Consider the following 21,978-nt stretch of genomic DNA (forward strand, 5'->3'; position numbering starts at 1 on the left):
CAATCACACAATACTGGGTCTTATGGCCCAGCTAAGTTGACAGATATTTGAGGGGGACACAATTCAATCCATAACACCCCTCCTCACAGTAAAGATGACAAGACAATAACAGGACAGATGAAGTCACCAAGTGAGAGTTAAGGAGGCCTGGTCCTCATAGATGGAGGGAAACAGGGTAAAAAGCATAAGAAGGACCCAGGACTGGGAGTTGAGAAATGTGGATCAGCTAGTAACACCTATTCCCTTCTTTCCACCTCCACTGCCTCCATCCTAGTCCAAACCACCACTTTCTCTCTCATGATCAACTCTGAAGCTTCCTAACTGATTTTCTTGATTCCATTCTTGCCCTACACAATCTATTCTCACATAACATCCAGGCTTACCTTTATAAAAGCTGGATTAGAGGAAGATTGCCCTTAGAATGAAATATAAGTTCCTTAACACAACATGTCCTCTGCCTGCTTTTCCAGTCTCATACCATGACACTCACTATCATACTCCCTCTGGTCCAAACACACTAGCTTCCTTTCTCTTAAAACTCACCAAGCTTTTTCCCACCTTTGGCCTTGGCCTTTACATACGCTGTTCTCTCTGTCTGAAAAGCGCTTTCCTTTTTTCGCATGACATGCTCCTACTCATCCTACAAGTCTTAAATCCAATGTCACTTCCTTCAAGAAGCCTTCCCTGACCACCTACCTAAGTGACCCCATTCATGTTATTATCTATCTAAATGATGAATTACGTAAGTGATATGAATTTTACTATATAAATTATAAATATACATCATACATGATATATCGTATATATATCATCCTGATGACTTTTTATAACTCTTACCATAGCCTGTAATTATTTTATTTATTGTTAGTCTCCCCTGACTAAAGTGCCAGTTCTTTGAAAGAGAGACTTTGTCTACCTGGTGCTCATGGGTGGTCACAACATGTTTATAATAACAGAGGATCATAGGCCTGCCTTGTCCACTTCCAGAGCCATTGTAAACTGCACATGGGAGAGTGCAGGTGAAACTGTTAGGTGAATGGTAGCACCCACCAACAACATGAGTGAATACTGAGGGTTCACGCCAGGGCCTCCAGAAAATCCTGGAGTGCAGTAGCTGGGGTTGTCCTGTAGCAGCTTCCTTGGCCATTCCAAAGTTAACACTTCTTTCTCTACCTCCTCCTTCATAGATTAAGGCTGGTCTGAAAAGTTTGGGACCCTTCTGTGGAGAGAAAGCCCCAGGACCCATCAACACCCAGAGCCACAGCGTCCAGATCCTGTTCCACAGTGATAACTCGGGCGAGAACCGAGGCTGGAAGCTCTCGTACAGCGCAGCAGGTAACGCAGCAGTCCCTCCCAGGGCACACTTAGCCACAGTGCTCAGCACTCAGGGGAGCCAGGGTGAAGAGGTGTGCTGGCCTGGTGCTCCTCTGGGGACCTGCCAGGACTCCCAACTCTCCCGGTGAGTATCTTGGGGCTCTGCCCAAGGCACATTTGCTTTCCTAACTCAGTTCCCTGTCTATAAAATCGGGGTGGGGGAAGGCAATGATGGTGGGTTTGGACTAGCCTGGTAATTTTCAAAACTTATCATACTTCAGAATCCTATAGGGAGCTTAAAACAAAAAACCTTGTTTCTAAATCCCACCCCTTATACTATGATTCATTAGAACTAGAGAGGGCCCTTCCAGTTCCAAACTTCTCTACAGTTGGGCTGTGGACCTGTAGCTCAGAATGTTTCATTAAGGCTGTGGCCTTGAGGCAGAGGGGAAAAGTCAGTGATAAGAAGACCAGAGCTGATCACAACTAATTCACAGTTCATAGGCTCTTGGATTCTGGTCCTGCATGCCTTATCACATTCAGTGTCCAGTTCTGGGGAGAGCGGAGAAGAGGATATTAACAAACAAATGTTTGTCTGGGAAAAGCAACAGGGAGCGGTCGAGGCTTGGGAGCCTTGTCAGATTTAGCCTCGTGAAGAGATGACTCAGAGGCATACAATCACAGTCTTGTGTTGGCACTTTGAATGATGGTCTTGGAAAGAAAGAGTGATTGGGGTCATTCTGAGTAGCCCAAGAGGGCAAACTATGCCCAGTTAGTAAAAATTAAAACAATTTTATCTGAAAATTGAAACACTGCTCATTTAATCAGAGAAGTCCATGTATAAAAGGTACAGGTGTGGGAAGTGAGCAAACATACATCTACGAGTGTCTACTCTGGAGAATGTTGTAGAGGAATTGCTAGACAAGGGTTATATTCAATGACATTTAATATTCTTCCAACCCTGAGTTTTAATGAAATGATCTAGCCAACCACCTCATTTTAAAGTGAAAGCCCTGGGCTGGATGATGACTTGCTCAAGACTTGGCCTTTACATATGCTGTTCCAGTCCCTCAAGGCAGTGAGTCCTGGCCCAAACCCTGATGTGACCATTCGACCCAAGAAAAAGGCCTAGAAGTTCCAGGTCTTCCAATTCCGGTTCTGTGGTTTTTCCACCTCCATCAGGCCCCACTTTTTAGGCGCTGATCCACTCCCTACAAGATTTTTCCTGTCTTCTCACCTGCTCTCTCTTCATTTGCTCACCACCAGGGAATGAGTGCCCAGTGCTACAGCCTCCTGTCCACGGGAAAATCGAGCCCTTGCAAGCCAAGTATTCCTTTAAAGACCAAGTGCTTATCAGCTGTGACACAGGTTACAAAGTGCAAAAGGTACAGCGCCCTGAGTTTGGGAAGGGGAAGACCCAACCAGGGAAATTCTCCATAGCCTCATGCGGAAGATGGGTTTCTAGAACTCATAGTCCTGGCATGGTATTTCCTAGTTTCCCCATAAACCACCAAAATGTTCCAGAAGTTCAAGTCTTCTGAAAATCCAAATCATGTGTCCCAACCTATCTCTGACTTTTGGAAGGGACAGAACACCTTTTATCAGAGGATAGGCTGGTTTGAGTTTCAAAAAACAGGAACTGATACAGCCCTACAATCAGAACTAACAACCTTAGCAAAGTTACCAGGCTTATTTGGTGGAAACTGGAAACGAAGTAAAGAGTTTGTTTTGTTTTTCAATTGTGGAAAATATATATGTAACAAAATATTTGGTATTTCAACAATCTTCATTTGCATTGAAGCAAAGGGTTTAAAGATGGCAGATAGGCACCACCCACTCTCACTCTCTAGAACAATGGTTCTCCAAGGAATTACTGTTTAGCTTAAAAAAAAAAGAAGAAAAAAAAAAAACTTCCAGGCCTCATCTCAGATCAATTTAAGGAGAGAATCACTGGGGCTGGAGACCAAGTATTGGTTTTGGTTTTGTTTTTAATGTTCTCTATGTGAATCTAATTAATGCACAGAAAGAAAAGCTAGAGGACCACTGCTCTAAGTAATGGTCTCAAAGTGTGATCCTTGGATCAGCAGTATCAGTGTCACCTGAGAACTTGCTAGAAATGCAAATTCTTGGGCCTCACACCAGACCTGCTGAATCAGAAAGTCTGGGGGTAGGGCCAGTGATCTGTGTTTTAACATGCCCTCCAGGTGATGCTTGACACTTCCTCAATTTTGAGGACCACTGCTCTGAAAAACGGTCAAGGGTGCAGGTTTCCCTTCAGAGACGATTGTCCAATTAATTCCCTTCTTGCACGGCTCCTCCCTCTCTTCAGAGTGTGAGAGGTGACTGTGAGGTCAGCATCTATTTTTTTCTGATCTTCAGGCTTGCACTTGGAGGCCCATGGTAGGAAAATCCCAGTTGAGAACAGCCAGGTTTGGAGCTTAAGCTGGATTCGCTGAGAAACTGCTTGACCTCATATTCGCTTCCTTCTTCTCACAATTTCTTCATGTTTCTTCCCAGGATAATGTGGAGATGGACACATTCCAGGTTGAATGTCTGAAGGATGGGTCATGGAGTAACAAAATTCCCATCTGTAAAGGTAAGAAAATCAAATAGGTTGGTTATAAGAATAGAGTTCCCCAGCAACGGTGGGACCTGACCGGAGACCAAGCAAGGTTGAGAACTTGGCAAGATTAATATAAAATGCCTGCTCTGCACGGCCATCCAGAAGTTTTGTAGTCTCAGCACAGTGTTTCCTGGCTTCCTCACAAACCAGTAAAATGTTTCAGAAAATTCAGAAACAGGACTGCAACAGACACGTGAGGGTTGTGCCAGAAAAATCTCCCGATGTCCCTTTCAGTAGTAAGACTTTAAGATTTCAAACAAAATGTCTTGTGAGCCCCACCTGACTTTATAAATATTAATTTTATCTCTGCCCTGCAGAGAGGTTGCCAAACTTCCTTTGCGAATGACATGCTGACCTGTTTGAAACTGTTGTTGTGTGCCATCGAGTTGATTCTGACTCATAGCGACCCTGTAGAACAGAGTAGATTCTGTCCCATAGGGTTTCCAAGGAGTGTTTGGTGGATTCAAACCACTAACCTCTTAGTTAGCAGCCTGATTGAGCTCTTAACCACTTCACTATTAGGGCTCCTGTTTGAAACTAGCTCCAGCAATTGTTCATTCAGGAAACCATTTTGCCATTGGTGCCTAGAACTGAGTGACATTGCCAGTCTCTATGTGGCCATCAGCCACAGCCACCGAATCTTATGGGACAGCTCGAGATTTAATGCTAGGCAGGAAGGGTTGTGGGGTCTCCGCCATGCACCCTTGTGGGGTGAAGAACACAACTCTGCCCTGGGTCTTGGGACCCAGAGTTCTTGTCTCAGCTCTGTCTGTGACCACAGGCGTTATTCTTAACCTTAACTATGAAATAAAGGATTTGGGCTAATTCTAATATTCTACAATATATGCTGGCAATTTTATAATATTATGTTGTTGTTGTTGTTAGGTGCCATTGAGTCAGTTCCAACTCATAACAACACTATGTACAACAGAACAAAATGCTGCCCAGTCCTGCACCATCCTCATACTTGTTATACTTGAGCCCATTGTTGTAGCCACTGTGTGAATCCATCTTCCTCTTTTTTGCTGATCCTCTACTTATAATATTATAGTCCATATAAATGATCTATATGTCTATAAAACCAAAACCAAAGCCATTGCCGTTGAGTCGATTTTGACTCATGGGACAGAGTAGAATTGCCACATAGGTTTTCCAAGGAACAGCTGGTGGGTTTGAGCTACTGACCTTTTGGTTAGCAGCCAAGCCCTTAACCACTACGCCACCAGGACTCTGACATGTCTGCAGAGTCCATGTAAATTTGTAAAAATACAAATTTCTAGCCCCCCTAAACCCACCCAGGTGATTTCAATGCAAGACTTGTAAGGACCACAATTTTAGAAAACTGATCTACAGTAACAGCGTAAAGAAGAGGCATGGTAACAGCAGAAGCTAGGGAAGAAGAAAGATAGGGAGAGAAGGAGGGAAAGGAGAAAGGAAAGGAAAGAAGGGAGAGAGAGAGAAGGAGGGAGGGAGGAAGGGAGAGGGGATTTACTTTAGAATGGAGAATTGGAGTCAGGAATTAGGGTTGGTCCCCCCAAGTCATGACTGTTTTGGTAAACTTTGGAGTGGTGCCCTCTTCTTCCTCCTATGGTTCTGATCCAGTAGAGAGAGAGATCACCCTCAACTGCCCAAGGAGAACACTATCATGCAGTTGAGACAAATTCCAGGCAGAACTTAAAAGCAGAATGTTCTTAATTGTTATATAAACGGTGATATATAAGGAGGGCTATTTCTGCCTTCAACTAAGTATTTCATAGACATTTGTGGGACGCCTTTGCAGAGTTCTGTAAGGAGTTCAGATGGAAAAGACAAGGTCTTAGACATCAAGTAACTCCAGTGTCAGCAGAACATCCACATCCTTCAATCCATGGCTGGATGAAGAAGTGCTATGAATGAGTTCTAAGCAAAGCACAGTGCAGGGAAAAGCAACGAGTCATTTGGAAGAAGAAAGGAAAGGAGGATATGGAGTGCAGAGGACAGAATATGACTTTGGAGTCAGAAAGTTCTAGATTCAAATCCAGACTCTGCCAGTTGGATGCCCCTATGCCATTTACTCTTGGAAACCCTGGTGGTGTAGTAGTTAAGAGCTATGGCTGCTAACCAAAAGGTTGGCAGTTCAAATCCACCAGGAGCTCCTTGGAAACCCTATGGGGCAGTTCTACTCTGTTCTATAGGGTCGCTATGAGTCAGAATCGACTCGATAGCAACGGGTTTTTAGGAAATTTACTCAGCCTTTTTTAGCCTGTTTTCTGCCTTCAAGGTTTTTTTGAGAACTAACTGGGTTTATATATATAACATCCTCATGGAGCACAAGAAATATAGTAAGAGCTCAATAAAAGTTGATTCCAACCCCCTACCGCCTTCGCTAGGAAGAGGTTTGGTTTATCTCCTTCATACCTTTGGAAGACAGGGAACTTCGATAATAAATTTTCCCTGGTAAAAACGCACTCACATTTTGTTGTGATAGATCAGCTTATACAGTAAAGCACTACATATTTTATGGTACTATCTTATGTGCCTTATGTTAATATACAAAAAAAAAAGAAAGAAAGAAAAGCTCCATCATTCTGTAATAAAGAAAAGAGGAATATTTTCCTCCTTAACATGACCTGGTTCTTACGTACTAGTCTGGAGTAGAACTATTAGACTTCCCGTTCAGACATACCCTGCATCTTTGCTCATTCACTTAGAGGTATTTAATGAGCAGCTCTCTGTGCCAGGCATGCTGCTAGGTCCTGGCAGAAATGCAAAGACAAAGAAGCCTGAGAGTTCCAAGGGACTGTGAGGGAGGAGGTTGGGAACAGACAACAAGTGAACAGTGTGAAGTAAAGAAAAGCCCACTGGAGTGAGAGGTAGAAATGTGCGTTCTTGCCCTGGCTCTGCCTCCATCTTAGTGTGGCAACCCCGGACCAGTCCTGCCCCACTCAGAATGCCATCTGTCAAATGAGGGTTTGGACCAGATGAATGCAAAGGTCCCTCCACAGTCAGAAATTTATACTCTTCATGAGTCAGGGTGTATGACTGGGCAAATTCTCAGTACAAATTCCACAAATCCAAAACTGTCCTTCCCACTGGCTCTACCTAACCTGTGCACTCTTAATCAATTCTGGTGGAGTGATTTCTGTATTTCCTGCATGAACTGTTTCTGCTTTGCTTGCTAATTTTTCTCATTCTCTTCTCTCTTTCTCTCTCTGACTCTCTCGGCTTTCTTTCTCTGTACCGTCTGACCCCTCTTTGATCTTCACCACTGTGGCAGGAACCGAAATCGATTTGGAGAGCGAACTCCAGTCAGAGCAAGTGACAGAGTGAATGATGGGACCCCACACAGTACAGACATCCAGGAATGGATCACTCAGAGAGTCTCCAGGGTCCCCGAGCGCCCCCACCCACCCCACTCCGCAAACACCCCATTTGCCATTTCTGTGTGGATTGTAATAGATGCTGAGCAAGGCAACACAATCTCAAGCAGATGAAGCTGCTGCGTGCGTGAGAACTAACTCTCCAGTTGAGGGTCTACGTTACCCGGGAAAATAATGAAAACTCAATGGGGAACTTTTTTTTTTTTTAATTACTTCTAAGTGGATTGTACTCTTCTCAAAGGACAAATGTCTCCCTGTCCTAGAGACGCTTGTGATTTAGTATATAATCATGTGGCCTTAGGCTGAGCAGGGTAAAGTGGACGCTGGTTTCTAACTCACTCCACACTCAAAGTTTGAGTAGGCCAGAATGCCTGTGACTTTCTGATTTTGAAGGTTTCTACTTTCCTGACAATCAAGAGTAGGAGAAATTAATTATGACTCAGATAGCGTAGATTTTTGGAGAATCTGGACATCTTCTCATGTCCAGAAGTATCCCTTCCATCCACACCTAACACCAAACCCAAAAAACCAAACCCAGTGCCGTCAAATCGATTCCGACTCATAGTGACCCTATAGGACAGAGTAGAACTGTCCCGTAGAGTTTCCAAGGAGTGCCTGGCGGATTCGAACTGCCGACCTTTTGGTTAGCAGCCGTAGCGCTTAACCACTGCACCACCAGGGTCTCCCACACCTAACACAGGGCCTGAAATTCTGTCATCAAAGCAATTTTCCTCCAGGGCTTACAAATTTTTCATTTCTTAAAATTCATTGATTAAAAAATGTTTTCAAGGCTAGGTATCACACTTGAAAGCAGTGGCTCTCACCTGTGGGGCTATCGGACATCACAGGGTCACAAAACGCAATAAAGAAAGGGCTGTGGAGTGGCGGCCAGCGTGCCGGGAATCTCTGCTTCAGCCTGAACAAAATCGAGATGCACATATCAGAGGACCCTGCACTAAAGTGTGACTGCCCATCTATTCTGGTGATTAAATGGCCACTTGGTGGCAGAATCCTGAAAAAATGGCCAATGATCGAGTCTGGGGATTGAGCATGGAGATGGGGCAGTTACCGAAGACAGGCATCTGTCGAATAAAATCTTTTTAAGCCCACAAAGTAGAACAGACATTTGTACCAGGTGTGGTAGAGGGATTCACAACTTAGAGCAGAAGATTTGATATGGGCCTAAATAGTTACACGACCAGGGGGCGTAAGGTACATGCCGTCAGACAGGAATGAACAAAGGACCCTGGGAGTAGAGCAAGGAAACAGCCCTCTCCAGTTAGAAAAATTAGAACAGGCTCTCGAGAAGTGATGTGTGACCCAGGCCCCAGGGTGGCAGGAGCATGGACATGGAGCTGTCCCAGGCAGCGGAATTGCACAAGCCAAGGCCTGAAAGGGGAAGATAGCAGGCAGTAAGGCAGAACAACGTGGGGTCTGATGATGCAGGATCCCAGGAGCACCAAAGGGAGGGGTAGAAATGAGGCTGAGAAAGGGGCTGCAGCCAGATCCCTGGGACCTGAGTGCTGGGTGGGATGATTGTAAGCTGTTCTCTAGGAAGCCCCAGATTGTGGCAAAGTACTGCTCAGGTCAAGAAAAGTATGTCTGAAGGAAAATCCATATCAGCAAGAGATGACAGTGGGGAAGGGGTGTGGGGTGGTACACCCTATCCCAGACAATGAAGAGAAAGGGAGACTATAGAACTGGGGAAGGGAAGGACACTTTGGCTCCAGAGTGTGAAAGTGACTACAAGAACCTTTAAAGACAGGATGGGGCCCTTTCTAAAGCAAAGAAGATTAACTGAGGAGGCAGGATCTGAGATATAGGATCTTTGAATGGGCCAGACAGAGCTGCTCAAGGCTCCTTAGAAAAGGAAATTGCCTCCAAGTCTCAGAGACTCATGGCTCTTTGCAGGCCACTGTAGACCTGGAAAGAAAGTACACCCCTTTCTCACTCAATATAATTTTTCCACTGTTTCTCATCTTCCCTATAACCAAAAAGTTGACAATTCAAATCCCCCCAGAGGTGCCTCAGAAGAAAGGCCTGGCAATCTACTTCCAAAAGGTCACAGCCACTGAAAAACTCTATAGGTCACAGTTTTACTCTGAAACACATGAGTTTGCCGTGAGTCGGAATCAACTTGACAGCAACTGATTCGGTTTGGTTTTTATCTGGTTGTAGAACCAACTCCTCAGCAGGCAAGGTTTCTGCTCTAGATGATGGGAAATCAGGTGTTCTACCCAGAAAACATCTACTGGCCAGTGCCAGGGACATAGCAGGCTCTCAGTACCCTCACCGTCTAAACATGCCTGAAACCAACTCTGGGATTCCCCCACTAGGGTTTAGGTTGTTAGGTCTTGAGGGTACTTCAGGCAAATGAACGGCTGGACCCAAGCTGAGGAAAACAAGAGTCAGTCCTACCAAAAGTGAGAACAATATCTAAGTGCCAATGAATAGCATTTCACAAAAGAAGAGGAAAAATCTGCTGTGAGTACCGGCAGGATAATAAATTTAAAACTGTTTGTTATCACCTCTTGTTATTCTAGTGTTGACCCTCACACTCTCACCTTACGGAGTATAAATGTGTCTCTGCTTTTCAGTGATCAAAATAAATGAGAATGAGTTGTTTAGGGGGAACAGAGGCCAGGACAAGACATTAGCCACTTTTCTTGGCCTGTGTCTTCCTTGTGGATACAAAAGGTACCTACGTTTACCCCTACCAGGATTCATCCCTCTCCACTCCCCTGAAGTGGCTGGGAAACATCTATATTTTAAGCTAAGCAAATTCTGTTCAATCACAGAAATGAATTTGGGTCTTAAAACCACAATGTCTGAATAGTGTCTCAAAGGCAAGCTGTCCCCTCTCTGTTTCCCAGGTTAAATGCAGGAGGAGAAAGTCTGGAAATCCTACCAGGGCTTTGGAATGCTGTCCTCTGAAATTATCAAACGGGCAGCTCATGTCCACCAATAACCAGCTAATACTGAGTATACAAAAAAAATAAATAAATAAAAAACCAAAGCCACTGCCCTTGGGTGGATTCCAACTCCTAATCACCCTATAGGACAGAGTAGAATCGCTCCATAGGGTTTCCAAGGCTGTAACTTTTACAGAAGCAGACTACCACGTTTCTCTTCCGAGGACTCGTTGGTGGGTTCGAACTGCCAATCTTTCAGTTAGCAACCAAGCACTTAACCACTTTGCCACCAGGACTCCGTAATATCATACGTAGGCCATTTTAACAGCCTATACCAGAGTCAAAGAATCATAGAGAAATTCCAGAATTATATAGAGTATAGGCCATTTTGGAGCCCTGATGGCACAGTGGTTAAGAACTCGGTTGCTAACAAAAAGATGGGCAGTTCTAATCCACCAGCCACTCCTTGGAAACCCTATGGGGCAGTTCTACTCTGTACTATTGGGTCAGTATGAGTTGGAATTGACTCAACAGCAATGGATTTCGTTTATTGTTGTTCATAGGCCATTTTAACTGGAAAACGGACCCTTGAGAACTGCCAGTTAGGTTTACTAAAAGAGCACTGAGATAGGTCAGGAAGCCTGAGTTCTAGTCCTCGGTCTGGCAGTGGCTTGCTGTGTGGCCTTAAGCCAGTCAGCCTCCTCTCTGGTCTCATCTGTAAAACAAAGAGGATGTTCTAGGTTGTCCACCTTTATGTTCTTTCCAACTGTGAAATCCTGGGGTTTCTCAGTGATTCTTTGACTCTGTTACATCTAAGACTGATGTTTCCTTAAAAATGAATGCCATCCCTAAAGGAGGTGCCTAAGAAGCCACTAGCAAATTGGGTGCTCAGCCTCTGACCTGGCTGGCTCACTCTGGACTCCGTAGAGGACTGAACATGTGGCTCAGTAGAGGACTGATGAGCTCCCCCTAAGACCACCTCTGAGAAGCAGGCATCTTTGGTCTTGTCCTACACGGGGCCTACTGCCAGCCCAAAGGTCCAGCCACCGCCAAGTGGAGAAAACAAGCAGAAGAAGACTAGAAGCTGGTCTATCCCAGCCCCACCTCATACCTTCTGTAGCCAAGTGAGCAGCCCAAGGAGGGCCAACAGGGTGGGGCATGTAATCACGCAGGAGCTGGTTTTTCTCTTTGTTTGGTTTTGGTTTTTTGTGCCAAGCTCCACTGAGAGCACATTAACTGCTTTTACTCAGCATGTGGTTGGGCCTGGAAGAACTGAAGATTCCCTGGTTCTTGTCAGCCAGAATTTTCTCGCTGAGCCATGAGCTTCATGCTTGGGCAGAAGAGGCTGAGAGGATTGCATAAGAGAACTGGAAGTGGAGGAAAGGGGCCGTGGTGGGGAAGAAACTGGGGTCTACTTAAATCTCAACAGACCTGCGCCTGCCCTGGAGTTGATATCAGGTCAGGTGAGTTGGCCATAGAAGCAGTACCACAGCGGACATGAGACACCCCAAAATCCAGGCCACAGGTGGCTGCACAGGTTGTGCCCTGTGCATCTGGAGTTTTGTGCAGTGCACAACCTGCACATCCATATGAGACAGAGCCCAAGACGGTCCCTAGAGAAAGAGCAAAGGGTATACCCGGAGGGTCTCACTCTTCTTCTCTCTCAGTTGCAGACTGCAGAGCCCCAGCAGAGCTGGAACATGGGCTGATCACCTTCTCCACCAGGAACAACCTCACCACATACAAATCTGAGATTAGGTACTCCTGCCAGCAGCCCTATTACAAGATGCTCCCCAATATCACAGGTGAGCCCTTCATGCTAAACCATCCCACACCCACCTCATGACCCTAGGCCTCAGAGTGAAGCTGGTATCTGAAACAACTGTGAAAAGACTAACTGGTCCTCATTGCCCATGAGCTTGTGTTATTGTGCCCATTTAGAGATTCAGAAACTGAGGCTCGAGCCCCAAACCCAGACCGTTTTTTGTTGTTGTTGTTTTAATTTAAACTAGCGCTGATACTACTGAGTCTAGACTTTGTTGGTGGGCATATAAAAGGGTCATATACAGACACAACTAAGGGGAGAAATGAGAACTCTAAAGGAAGCCTGGGACCTCGCAAGGTAACTACATGTTGCCTGAGGCTGAGCTGAGGCCCCAGGGAAAAGGCCAGCATTGCTGCTTCAGCCAGGCTCTGCCTTGGCCTCTGGCCCACAGTAGCATCTGACCAGCCCAGGCCCCTTCGGCAGGCCTGGTGGAACCCTTCCCTCACAGACCTGTTCCCTGATACCCACAAGGGCCCTGGTGTGGTGGGGGCAAGAGAGGTGCAGATAGGCTGTCTCACCAGGTTAGGCCAGCAAAACCCCTGACTCAGATTCCAGCACAGCTGCAGCTGTTTCTGTCCAAACCTCACCCACGCCACCTGGCAGGGAGACCTCTGACTACCCCAGGGTCTGGACAGCAGCATGAGGACCGGAGGGCAAAGGGCCAGCAACAGCCAGCCTGTTGGCCTCAATGGGGGGTTGGGAGGAATTGGGAGGAAGAACACATGCCCCACCTGTCCCTGCCTGAGGCCCACACCCCCAAGAGTTAGGCTATACAGCACCCAGATTCCCAACACTCACCAACTCACTCACTTACAGCAGAGAAGGAACTTTCAGGGAGATGAGAGGGCCTTTCAGATCTGCGGCTACCACATTAGTGCTAAGAAAATTCTCCTAATTTCTCTAGACCTCCAAGTCATTGCTTATCAAAAAGGGGACAGTGACAAAGCACACAGAGTGATGATGAGGCTCAAATGAATTGGGGATACGGAAGTGGCTCATTCAAGAGCATGTTAAGTGGAGAAGGGCGGGGAGCATCTTCGGCACAGATGCCTGGGTGACTAGTCACCAAGAGGTGCCTGCCAGGGGCTGGGCAGTGCAGGGAGGGAGAGGGTAACACTTAGATGGGCAGTTTTGTATGCAGAGCCTCGGGCACCACGCTAAAGAGTTTCGTGTTTATTTCTGAGGACAATGCGGAGCCATTGGAGGCTTTAGCAGATGAGGACACGGTCAGATTTCCGTCTTAGAAAGACTCTGCCGGTTGCCATAGGCAGAGGACTGGCTCAAGAGACCATCTGGAATGTTGCCATGATCCACAACAGAGGAATTATAACCCAGATCTACCTCCTTATGTGCTACAAATCAACAATTTTCTCTCTCTTTCCCCACGATTTTTCACTCTCCCAGGTATATATACCTGTTCTGCCCAAGGCACCTGGACGAACAAAATACTGGGGAGAAAACTGCCCACCTGCCTGCCAGGTACCTCACCCTCCAAGTCTTATACTTCAAGGTCTCCCATCCAAGGCCCCGGGGCCCCAGGATTCTCTAGCTGTTGATGAGGTGGGAGGAGAAGGGAGGGGCTCCCCTTTGGTTATCTTTTTAAGAGCTGTCTTCCGAGAGTCAAAGGTCAGAGAAGCCCAGCGTCACACCTTCTCAAACCAACCTGCCTCTGTATTCGACCTGTTCTATCAAGCCAAGAAGTCTCCTGGTTCCTTTCTTTCTAGTTCTGCTCCCTTCCCACCAAGTTTTTCATCCAACACAATTTGCGTGAGCACCTATCATGTGCCGGGAGAACCAAGAAAGAGGGCATCCTGTCCTCAAGCACCTACCATGCTAGAGGGGAGATAAACAACATAAGACAAATAATAAGGCAGTATAAGAAGTTCTTTCCAAAATCAATGTGTTCGTCTTTCTGACTGCAGCCTTCTCTGTGGCTCATCCTCTGGCCCCACTATAAATGGAACAAGAATGTTGTGGTAACAGGAAGTGTCACTGCGCAACCGACTCCAGCGATATTTTGTGGATATCTGCTTTAGCGTTGAGAGCATAGACAGCTTACACCGCAATCACAATGCATCCATACGTTCACATCTACCCATTAGAAAATTACAGCCTCAAAATGCAGAGTTTAACAAATAACCCACACACACACAAAAAAAACTTGATATTCACAACACAGTAATTTACGCTTAAAAAAACAAACAAAAATAGCAGTGATTGAAAGGTACAACCATTCAAGACAGCACTGAGGGGCACAGATAACTAAGTGTCCGTCCTGGTTCTAACTTTCCGCACATCCGCGTGAACAAAGGGAGCTCTGCAGTATGGTTAAGCTTGGGGTGGCATTTTACTGAATCAGAGTGTAGGCTAAACTGAGATACTGAGGTAGTATATTATTTTAACGGGACATTTTAGCAACTTTGATAATTCACTCAGTGGACTTCTAGTTGTGAGATAAGACATTAAAAGGAAAGGCTACGGCGTTGTAGACCGTCAATCATTAAGGACTAAAGAAAGTTTTATGATTTGGGAGTAGGTTCTTCACCCTCACAGGTGCCATGGGATGCTACTAAGAGGGAAGTAACTTACATGGGGAGCTCCTGGGTGGTGCAAACAGTTAACATGTTCAACTGCTAACCAAAAGGTTGGAGGTTCAAGTCCACCCAGAGGCACCTCAGAAGAAAAGCCTGCTGTTCTATTTCTGAAAAATCAGCCATTGAAAACCCTATGAGCACAGTTCTACTCTGACACACATGGGGTTGCCATGAGTCAGGGTCAACTGAACAGCAACTGATAACTATACATGATTGCACAGGAGTAGTGGGTTGAGAAACAATTAGGGTGACTTCAATAAGACGTCTTTATGCCTGAGAAGGAACTCTTCAGGAGGTGGAGCAGGGGAAAAGCCATCCCACCCACCATCTGTTGATCCCCATCATCTCAGTTAGGCTTAGCCAGCCAGGAGCACACCCAAGTAGTACAGATTGTGAAGCCTCAGAGAAAATGGGTAATGGGGAGCTGAGGCAAACTGAAGGGCACAGGTCTGGTTAAAGGCATTCAAATTCCCATTTTGCTAAAATACTACATGGACCAAAAAAAAAAAAAAAACACTGTGGGTGGATTCCATCCTGGCCAAAAATGTTGTGATCTCCAATGGGGAAGATGTACCAGGCTGGGAGGCAGAGGCCTGGGTCCTAGTCCTGCTGCTGGCACTTTCTTTCATCTTTGATAAGTAATCTCACCTCTCTGGGGCTAGGATTCACACCTCAGAAATGAGGGAGCAAGCCAAGGTGACCCATAGTATTTTACAATGCTTAGTGATCGTCAGAAACGCTGGTGGCATAGTGGTAAAGTGCTACAGCTGCTAACCAAAAGCTCAGCAGTTCAAATCCACCAGGTGCTCCTTGGAAACTCTGTGGGGCAGTTCTACTCTGTCCTATAGGGTCGCCATGAGTCGGAATCAGCTCAATGGCAATGGGTTTGGTTTTTTGGTTTCGGTTTAGTGATCATCATGGAAACCCTGATCGCTTAGTGGTTAAGTGCTATGGCTGCTAACCAAAAGGCTGGCAGTTCAAATCCACCAGGTGCTCCTTGGAAACTCTATGGAGCAGCTCTACTCTGTCCTATAGGGTCGCTATGAGCTGGAATCGACTTGATGGCAACAGATTTGGTTTGGAGTGATCATCGTCTTCTATATTTGTACAAAGCATCTTGGGTACAGTGAGTCATGAAGCTCTTCAACATCTGTGTATTAAGCAGAGCATTGGTGTATCGTTGGGCCAAGCCAGAGATTTCTAAATTCTCTCCTCCTAAACACCAAGACTGAACTTCAGTAGAGCCATTTCATCTAGCATCATAATGTCCATCCTTCCAAGGGTCCTTCTAAGTAAATATTATTTGTTCCTTTATTTTAGAGATGTGAACACTAAGGGTCAGGGAAGTGTAGTGATTTGTTCAAGGCTAGACCAGGAAGTTAGGAGTAAAGCAGAAAGGTGAACCCAAGATTTTGATAGCAACACAAGCAATGCTGAGCAACTTATTTCAAATGTTATGAGAGCCATTCTTTGACTCTGACCATGCTTTATGCCATGCTCATGAACCCATAATTCCAGGATATCATATTTTTGTTCTAAGGGCCCTTCCTGTATTCTAGAGCTCAAATCTGGCTTCAGCATGGACAAGGCTATAACATGCCTAGAAGATTCCTTTACCCAGGAAAGGCTGAGTAGGAATGGCAGCAACCAATGATTGCACCATTTAAATGAGCTCTCCCAAAGGCTTGTTGCACCATTCAACACCTTGAAATGACAAAAATGTACATCAAGAACGTTAGTGGAGAAAATGAAGGCTAGGGTCAAAGAAACGGTTTCCAGTTCTGACTCTGCCACTTATGACTTTGGGCAAATCACTTGCCTTTTGCAAAACTGTTGCTCCATCCGTAAATTATCTGTTCACTAAGGTTCCTCTAGCTCCAACATGCTGTGATCTGGGGTGTGTCCCTGGTACTTTGGTTAAAGGAAGGCACCAATCAGCCCTGGCTTCATCATGACCATGGATTTGAGCCACAGGCCTGTTCCTCACCACATGATAGCCTTTCAGCACTAAATGAGTTGTTATGCAGAACCAGCCACAGGTCTTCCTTGAGATGTTGCCTTGTACACTGCTGCTTGTAAGTGGGAAGTCAGGCCTGCTCTCAACTTTGGAAGGTCAGGCCACGGAGAATTAGCAAAGGCCAGCTCATATGTGACCAGAAGCAAATGACAGGGAGCCCCAGAATCACATAAGAAGCATTTGGCATCAGAAAGAAGAACATCTGAAAGTCATTAGGTGGCTGAAAGTCTGACCGCCCAAATTTGCCAAGAAAAGTCAACTGCTCCTTTCTCTACAAAGAATTGGTGAGATCATCCAGGGCCAAGGAGTGTAGCCTGACTATTTGCAAACAGGAGGAGGCCCACACTCACACCAGAATCACCTCTCAGACCTGAGCACCCTGCCTGGGAAGGGTCCATATGAGCTTGTTCTTAGCCATTAGGAGCCAGTGCTGAAGACCCTCCACTCATGGGCCAGAGGCATTTGGCTGCAGAAGGCTGGTGGTGCATGTGCATGCTCGGGGTTCAACTCAGTGGAATGAAGTTTTCACAGAATTTTCTCCTTCTCCTGAAGGTACTTCAGGGCTCCTGGGTGCAATGATGTGTGGCCCAGAGCAGGGTCCATGCATCATTGCTCATAGATTATGCCACCTTTTCCCAAACTTCAATACCCTGGGCCTTAATTCCACAGTGGCCAAGGACCATCAACTCATAGCATGAGTCCCTTAGGCCAGAAAAGAAAAAGTTTGAGGGCCCATGACCATAATCTTTATATGTCATGAGGTAGCATGGATATAGAACAAGACTTTGATCTTAGAATCTGGTTAAACTCCTGCTACTCAACCTACTGGAGTCCCTGAATGGTGCAATTAACATGCTTGGCTACTAACTGAAAAATTGGTGGTTCAAGCCCACCCAAAGGCATCTCAGTGATCTACTTCTAAAAAATCAGCCAATGAAAACCGTGTAGAATGCAGTTCTACTCTGACACACATGGGGTTGTCATGAGTCAGAATGGACTCCATGACAACTGTTTGTTTTTGTCTTGTTTTGTTTTGTTTTAATTCAACCAACTAGCCATGTAACCTTGGGCTAGTCACTTAGCCCCCAGAGACTTTTGCCCACCTATAAAATGGAGGTCAGGAGGAAAAGAAAAAGTTTTCAAAGCTTAGATATGAAGAAAAAGGAGTGCTTTTCTGTAAAGAAGCAAGTAGACTTGTTCTAAATGCCCTTAGAAAGCAGAACCAGGACCATGGGTGGGTACTATGGGAGGGTCATTTTCTTTATGATGAAGAAGAACTTCCTTTAGAGCCAGGGTCGTCACTCAGTGGAACAGTGCAAAGTAAAAATCAAAGGAATTTAGAATCTTAAGGACCCTTGGAGATCATCCTAACCAGCTTCTTTATTTCACAGATCAAAATTTGAAATCCAGAGAGGAAAAGTGACTCACTCAGAGTCAGACAGGAAATAGGAGAGAAAAGCCAGGTCAAGGCCCCAGGGATCTTAGCTTCTAGTCCAGTGTTTACTGTGACCTGCTAGACAGTCTTTTAGGTTCCTTCCATTTCTCAAATTCCATGATCTAAAGTTTTTAGATGTTTTCTAAGTGCCCACAGAGTGGACCACTTCTGGGAAAAGAAGGGAAGAAGTGACCACAGCTAGAGATTGTTGTTGTGTGCCACAGAATCAATTCCAACTCATAGCAGCCCTATAGGACAGAGTAGAACTGCCCCACAGGGTTTCCAATGAGCAGCTGGTGGATTTGAACTGCCAGCCTTTTGGTTAGCAGCCTGAGCTCTTAACCACTTCACCACCAGGGCTCCTTACAGCTAGAGATAAGCCTGGCTAAAAATGTTCCAGGCCAAAAATGATCTAGGTCAGATGGTTCAAGATGAAGTTGACTCAAGCATGAAATGGTCTAGTCCATGAATGGTCTGACTACAGATGGGCCAGACTGGTCTAAGAGAGACATTGAAAATGACCCCAGGCAGAGCTCTCCCAGGCTGACGTGTCCCGGGCAGGGTAGTGTCCCATGGTGGCATAATCTATAGTGGGTGAGAAGTGAATTTCCTATAGTGGCTGTTGTTTTACAGCTGACCTGACCAGTCTGTCTCTCCTCCCCACCCTTCCTTTTCCTTGCAGCATGCGGTCAGCCCTCCCGCTCATTACCAAACCTGGTCAAACGGATCATCGGGGGCCGAAATGCTGAGCCTGGCCTCTTCCCCTGGCAGGCCCTGATAGTGGTGGAGGACACCTCCAGGGTGCCAAATGACAAGTGGTTTGGGAGCGGGGCCCTGGTCTCTGAGTCCTGGATCCTCACAGCAGCCCATGTGCTGCGCTCCCAGCGCAGAGACAACACTGTGACCCCGGTCTCCAAGGAGCACATCACTGTCTACCTGGGCCTGCACGACGTGCGGGACAAGTCGGGGGCTGTCAACAGCTCAGCAGCCCGTGTGGTGCTCCATCCAGACTTCAACATCCAGAACTACAACCATGACATAGCTCTGGTGCAGCTGCAGGAGCCGGTGCCCCTGGGACCCCACGTCATGCCCATCTGCCTGCCGATGCCCGAGCCTGAGGGCCCAGCGCCCTACATTCTGGGCCTGGTAGCCGGCTGGGGCATCTCCAACCCTAATGTGACAGTGGATGAGATCATCAGCAGCGGCACACGGACCTTGTCCGATGTCTTACAGTATGTCAAGTTACCAGTGGTGCCACATGCTGAGTGCAAAACCAGCTATGAGTCCCGCTCAGGCAACTACAGCGTCACGGAGAACATGTTCTGTGCTGGTTACTACGAGGGCGGCAAGGACACCTGCCTTGGGGATAGCGGCGGGGCCTTCATTGTCCTCGATGACTTAACCCAGCGCTGGGTGGCCCAAGGCCTGGTGTCCTGGGGGGGCCCTGAAGAATGTGGCAGCAAACAGGTCTATGGGGTCTACACCAAGGTCTCCAACTACGTAGACTGGGTGTGGGAGCAGATGGGCTCCCAGCAGGGTCTTGGGGAGCTCCAGGTGGAGCGGTGAGCTAACTTCTGTCCACAGGGCCTGCTGGCCTTACCCCAGCCCCGAGTGAGGCTGTACTACACACTCCCAACAGCACACTCCACGTTACTCACCAGACCAAAGGGAATGGAACATACTGGCCCCACGGGCCTCCCATCCTCCCAAGACAGCCCCCAGAGCCCCTGAGAGACAGCAGTGTGGTATAGGAGGAAGGCTCTGGACAACAGGCCTGGGAGAGTGACCCTGGGTGTGTGAACCTGGGCAAGTCCCTCTCCCCTCTGGGCCTCGCTCTCCCCACCAACACGATGAAGGGATTAGACCAGCTGACCTCTGGGTCAGTTCCAACACTCCTCTCCAGGCCACACTTGACCCTGGTGGCCTTACTCACTCCTGATCACTTATCAAATCCATTGGTCCCACTATTGATGTGACTGAGACTTGGACCTGATTACTAGAAAATGTGTCCTTATGTTGAGCTAAACTCCATGTCCAAGTATTTCCTAGCTCTACCTTCTGGGCCTATGCCATGTCTAGTCCCTCTTCTAGAAGAAAACTGGCCCAGTATCAATAGACAGGGGTCATACACTCAGAGCCCCCACTTCTCCTAGTTTAATGTCTTAGAGCACTTTCATCCCTGGGGGTTCTCTCCCAAAGTCTACTTGCAGTCCAAGCCTTACCCCTTATGTACACCCCATTAAAGAAATTTCAAGGGCAAACAGAAAGCTGGAAAGGTTTGTGGAAACCGAGAATAGCAGTGGAAGGCTCCCTAAGCCCCTTCAGTTCCTGCTGTCACTCAGAACACACCATTAGGCCCATATCTCACTCTCAAATACCAGCTAACAACATTGGGAACCAACACCTGCTGCCTCAGGCAAGCACAAAGCAACCTTCCTGCCTTAAAATGTATTCTCTGAAAAGGCTACCTAAACCACAGCCCAGATGTGGGACTCAGCCAGTAGCTTTAAAAAGAAACCCCATGCTGGGCCCCACGCTGCTTCTGGGCAGGAACACAAAAGAAAGGGTGGATTGAGGACACTGGGAGTCACAGGAATCCTGCCAGACCATCCAGCACTCCTTGGCCTGAGCTCAGCAGAGAATCCACCCAGCAGATGTTCAGAGGGATCCACTCCTCCAGTTTCCAAGGGGCCCAAGGGAAGCAGAGACCCAACCATGAAAGGCAGTGAATAGTGACAAAGAACCAAGAATCCTGGGTTGTAGACCCAGCTCTGCCCTACTGGCTGTATAGCCTTTGACTTTACCACTCTGGGCCACAGTTTCTCCATCTGCAAAGGGAAGACGTCGGATTCCTCTGAGGTTCCTTCCAGCTCCACTATTCCGTGTCTCCCCGGGAACTTCTGGTTGGCCTTCACAGCACTGATTATCCTCCTTCTCCCGGGAGATCTCTTCCCTGAGGATTCTGCATCAGAGAAATAGCTCAGCCAGAGACGCCCTGAGGAGGCATTCCAAGAGAACAGTTGGGAAATATCCGCTTTTCCAATTGATTCATCAACACACACTCCCATGTCTAGGATCGGCACATGCTGTATTTTGTATACTTTATATCGCTGCTTCACTGCTCGGTGAGGTGCTTCTGCGCTCTGTTACTCTTCTCAGGGGTCTAAAGTGGAAATAAACCCTCTGTGGATAACCAACAGCCTTGATTTGGGGTTATTGTTGTTCTTTTGTACCTTTTCGAGAGAAACTGTCCCTTCATTAAGCCAAAATTTCCCCACGACAGGAGAAGTACAACTTTTGGCAGCTAAACATCATCCGAGAAGGAGTGATGAGGAAAGGAGTTTTGTTACTGAGATGTTTTTTTCTCAGAGGCTGTATGTTCCTTCATTGACTTGCCTGCCATTTGAGTCCTTGACTTCACAGAGGTCAAACTAGCATGCAAGACCAGGTCGTGTGCATGTAAGTCTTACACAAGCAAAAGAAGTTACATATCACAAAAGGAGTAGAGTTTAAGTATTATGGGAATTTAAAGGAAGGGAAAGATTTCACATAGCTGGAAGGGATAGGAATAACTTTGAAGAGAAGCTTCAGAAGACATGCTGGGAGATAAGAGAGAAGGCATAGTGGATAAAGGTATAAAAGTAGGAAAGCGTTCTATGATTGGAGTAGCTGAATGAGAACAGTGGGAGTAGGGGAGAGTAGAAGAGTCTAGGAAGCCATTGTATATTTGAACTCTGTCATGCATCTAGTGATTCTTTAACTTTGGAGTCTATCAGGATCTCCTGGGCCTCACCCATTGGAAACTCTGAGCCAGTAGGCCTGTAGGGTGGGCAAAAACAAAAAACCAAACCCATTGCCGTCAAGTCGATTCCAACTCATAGTGATCCTATAGGACAGAG

At 46.6% G+C, this 21,978-nt stretch overlaps 1 protein-coding gene across 3 annotated transcripts in view; it reads left to right on the forward strand.

Moving 5' to 3' along the window:
* The window catches only part of MASP1 (MBL associated serine protease 1), a 76,346-nt gene that overhangs the window by 39,429 nt on the left and 14,939 nt on the right, over positions 1–21,978 (forward strand). Inside the window, exons 6-11 of one of the 3 annotated variants that reach the window (XM_049880536.1) lie at positions 1,188–1,335; positions 2,581–2,699; positions 3,832–3,910; positions 11,876–12,013; positions 13,438–13,512; positions 18,762–21,271. In XM_049880536.1, the coding sequence (XP_049736493.1) occupies positions 1,188–1,335; positions 2,581–2,699; positions 3,832–3,910; positions 11,876–12,013; positions 13,438–13,512; positions 18,762–19,645 (1,443 nt within the window). In that variant the 3' untranslated portion in view covers positions 19,646–21,271. Of the gene's footprint in view, positions 1–1,187; positions 1,336–2,580; positions 2,700–3,831; positions 3,911–7,193; positions 7,290–11,875; positions 12,014–13,437; positions 13,513–18,761; positions 21,272–21,978 lie in introns of those variants that run through there. The other 2 variants (XM_049880544.1, XM_049880543.1) reach the window with 2 other exon arrangements.

The sequence above is a fragment of the Elephas maximus genome, chromosome 1 (genome assembly GCF_024166365.1).
Source record: "Elephas maximus indicus isolate mEleMax1 chromosome 1, mEleMax1 primary haplotype, whole genome shotgun sequence".
In the NCBI taxonomy this organism is placed as follows: Eukaryota; Metazoa; Chordata; class Mammalia; order Proboscidea; family Elephantidae; genus Elephas; species Elephas maximus.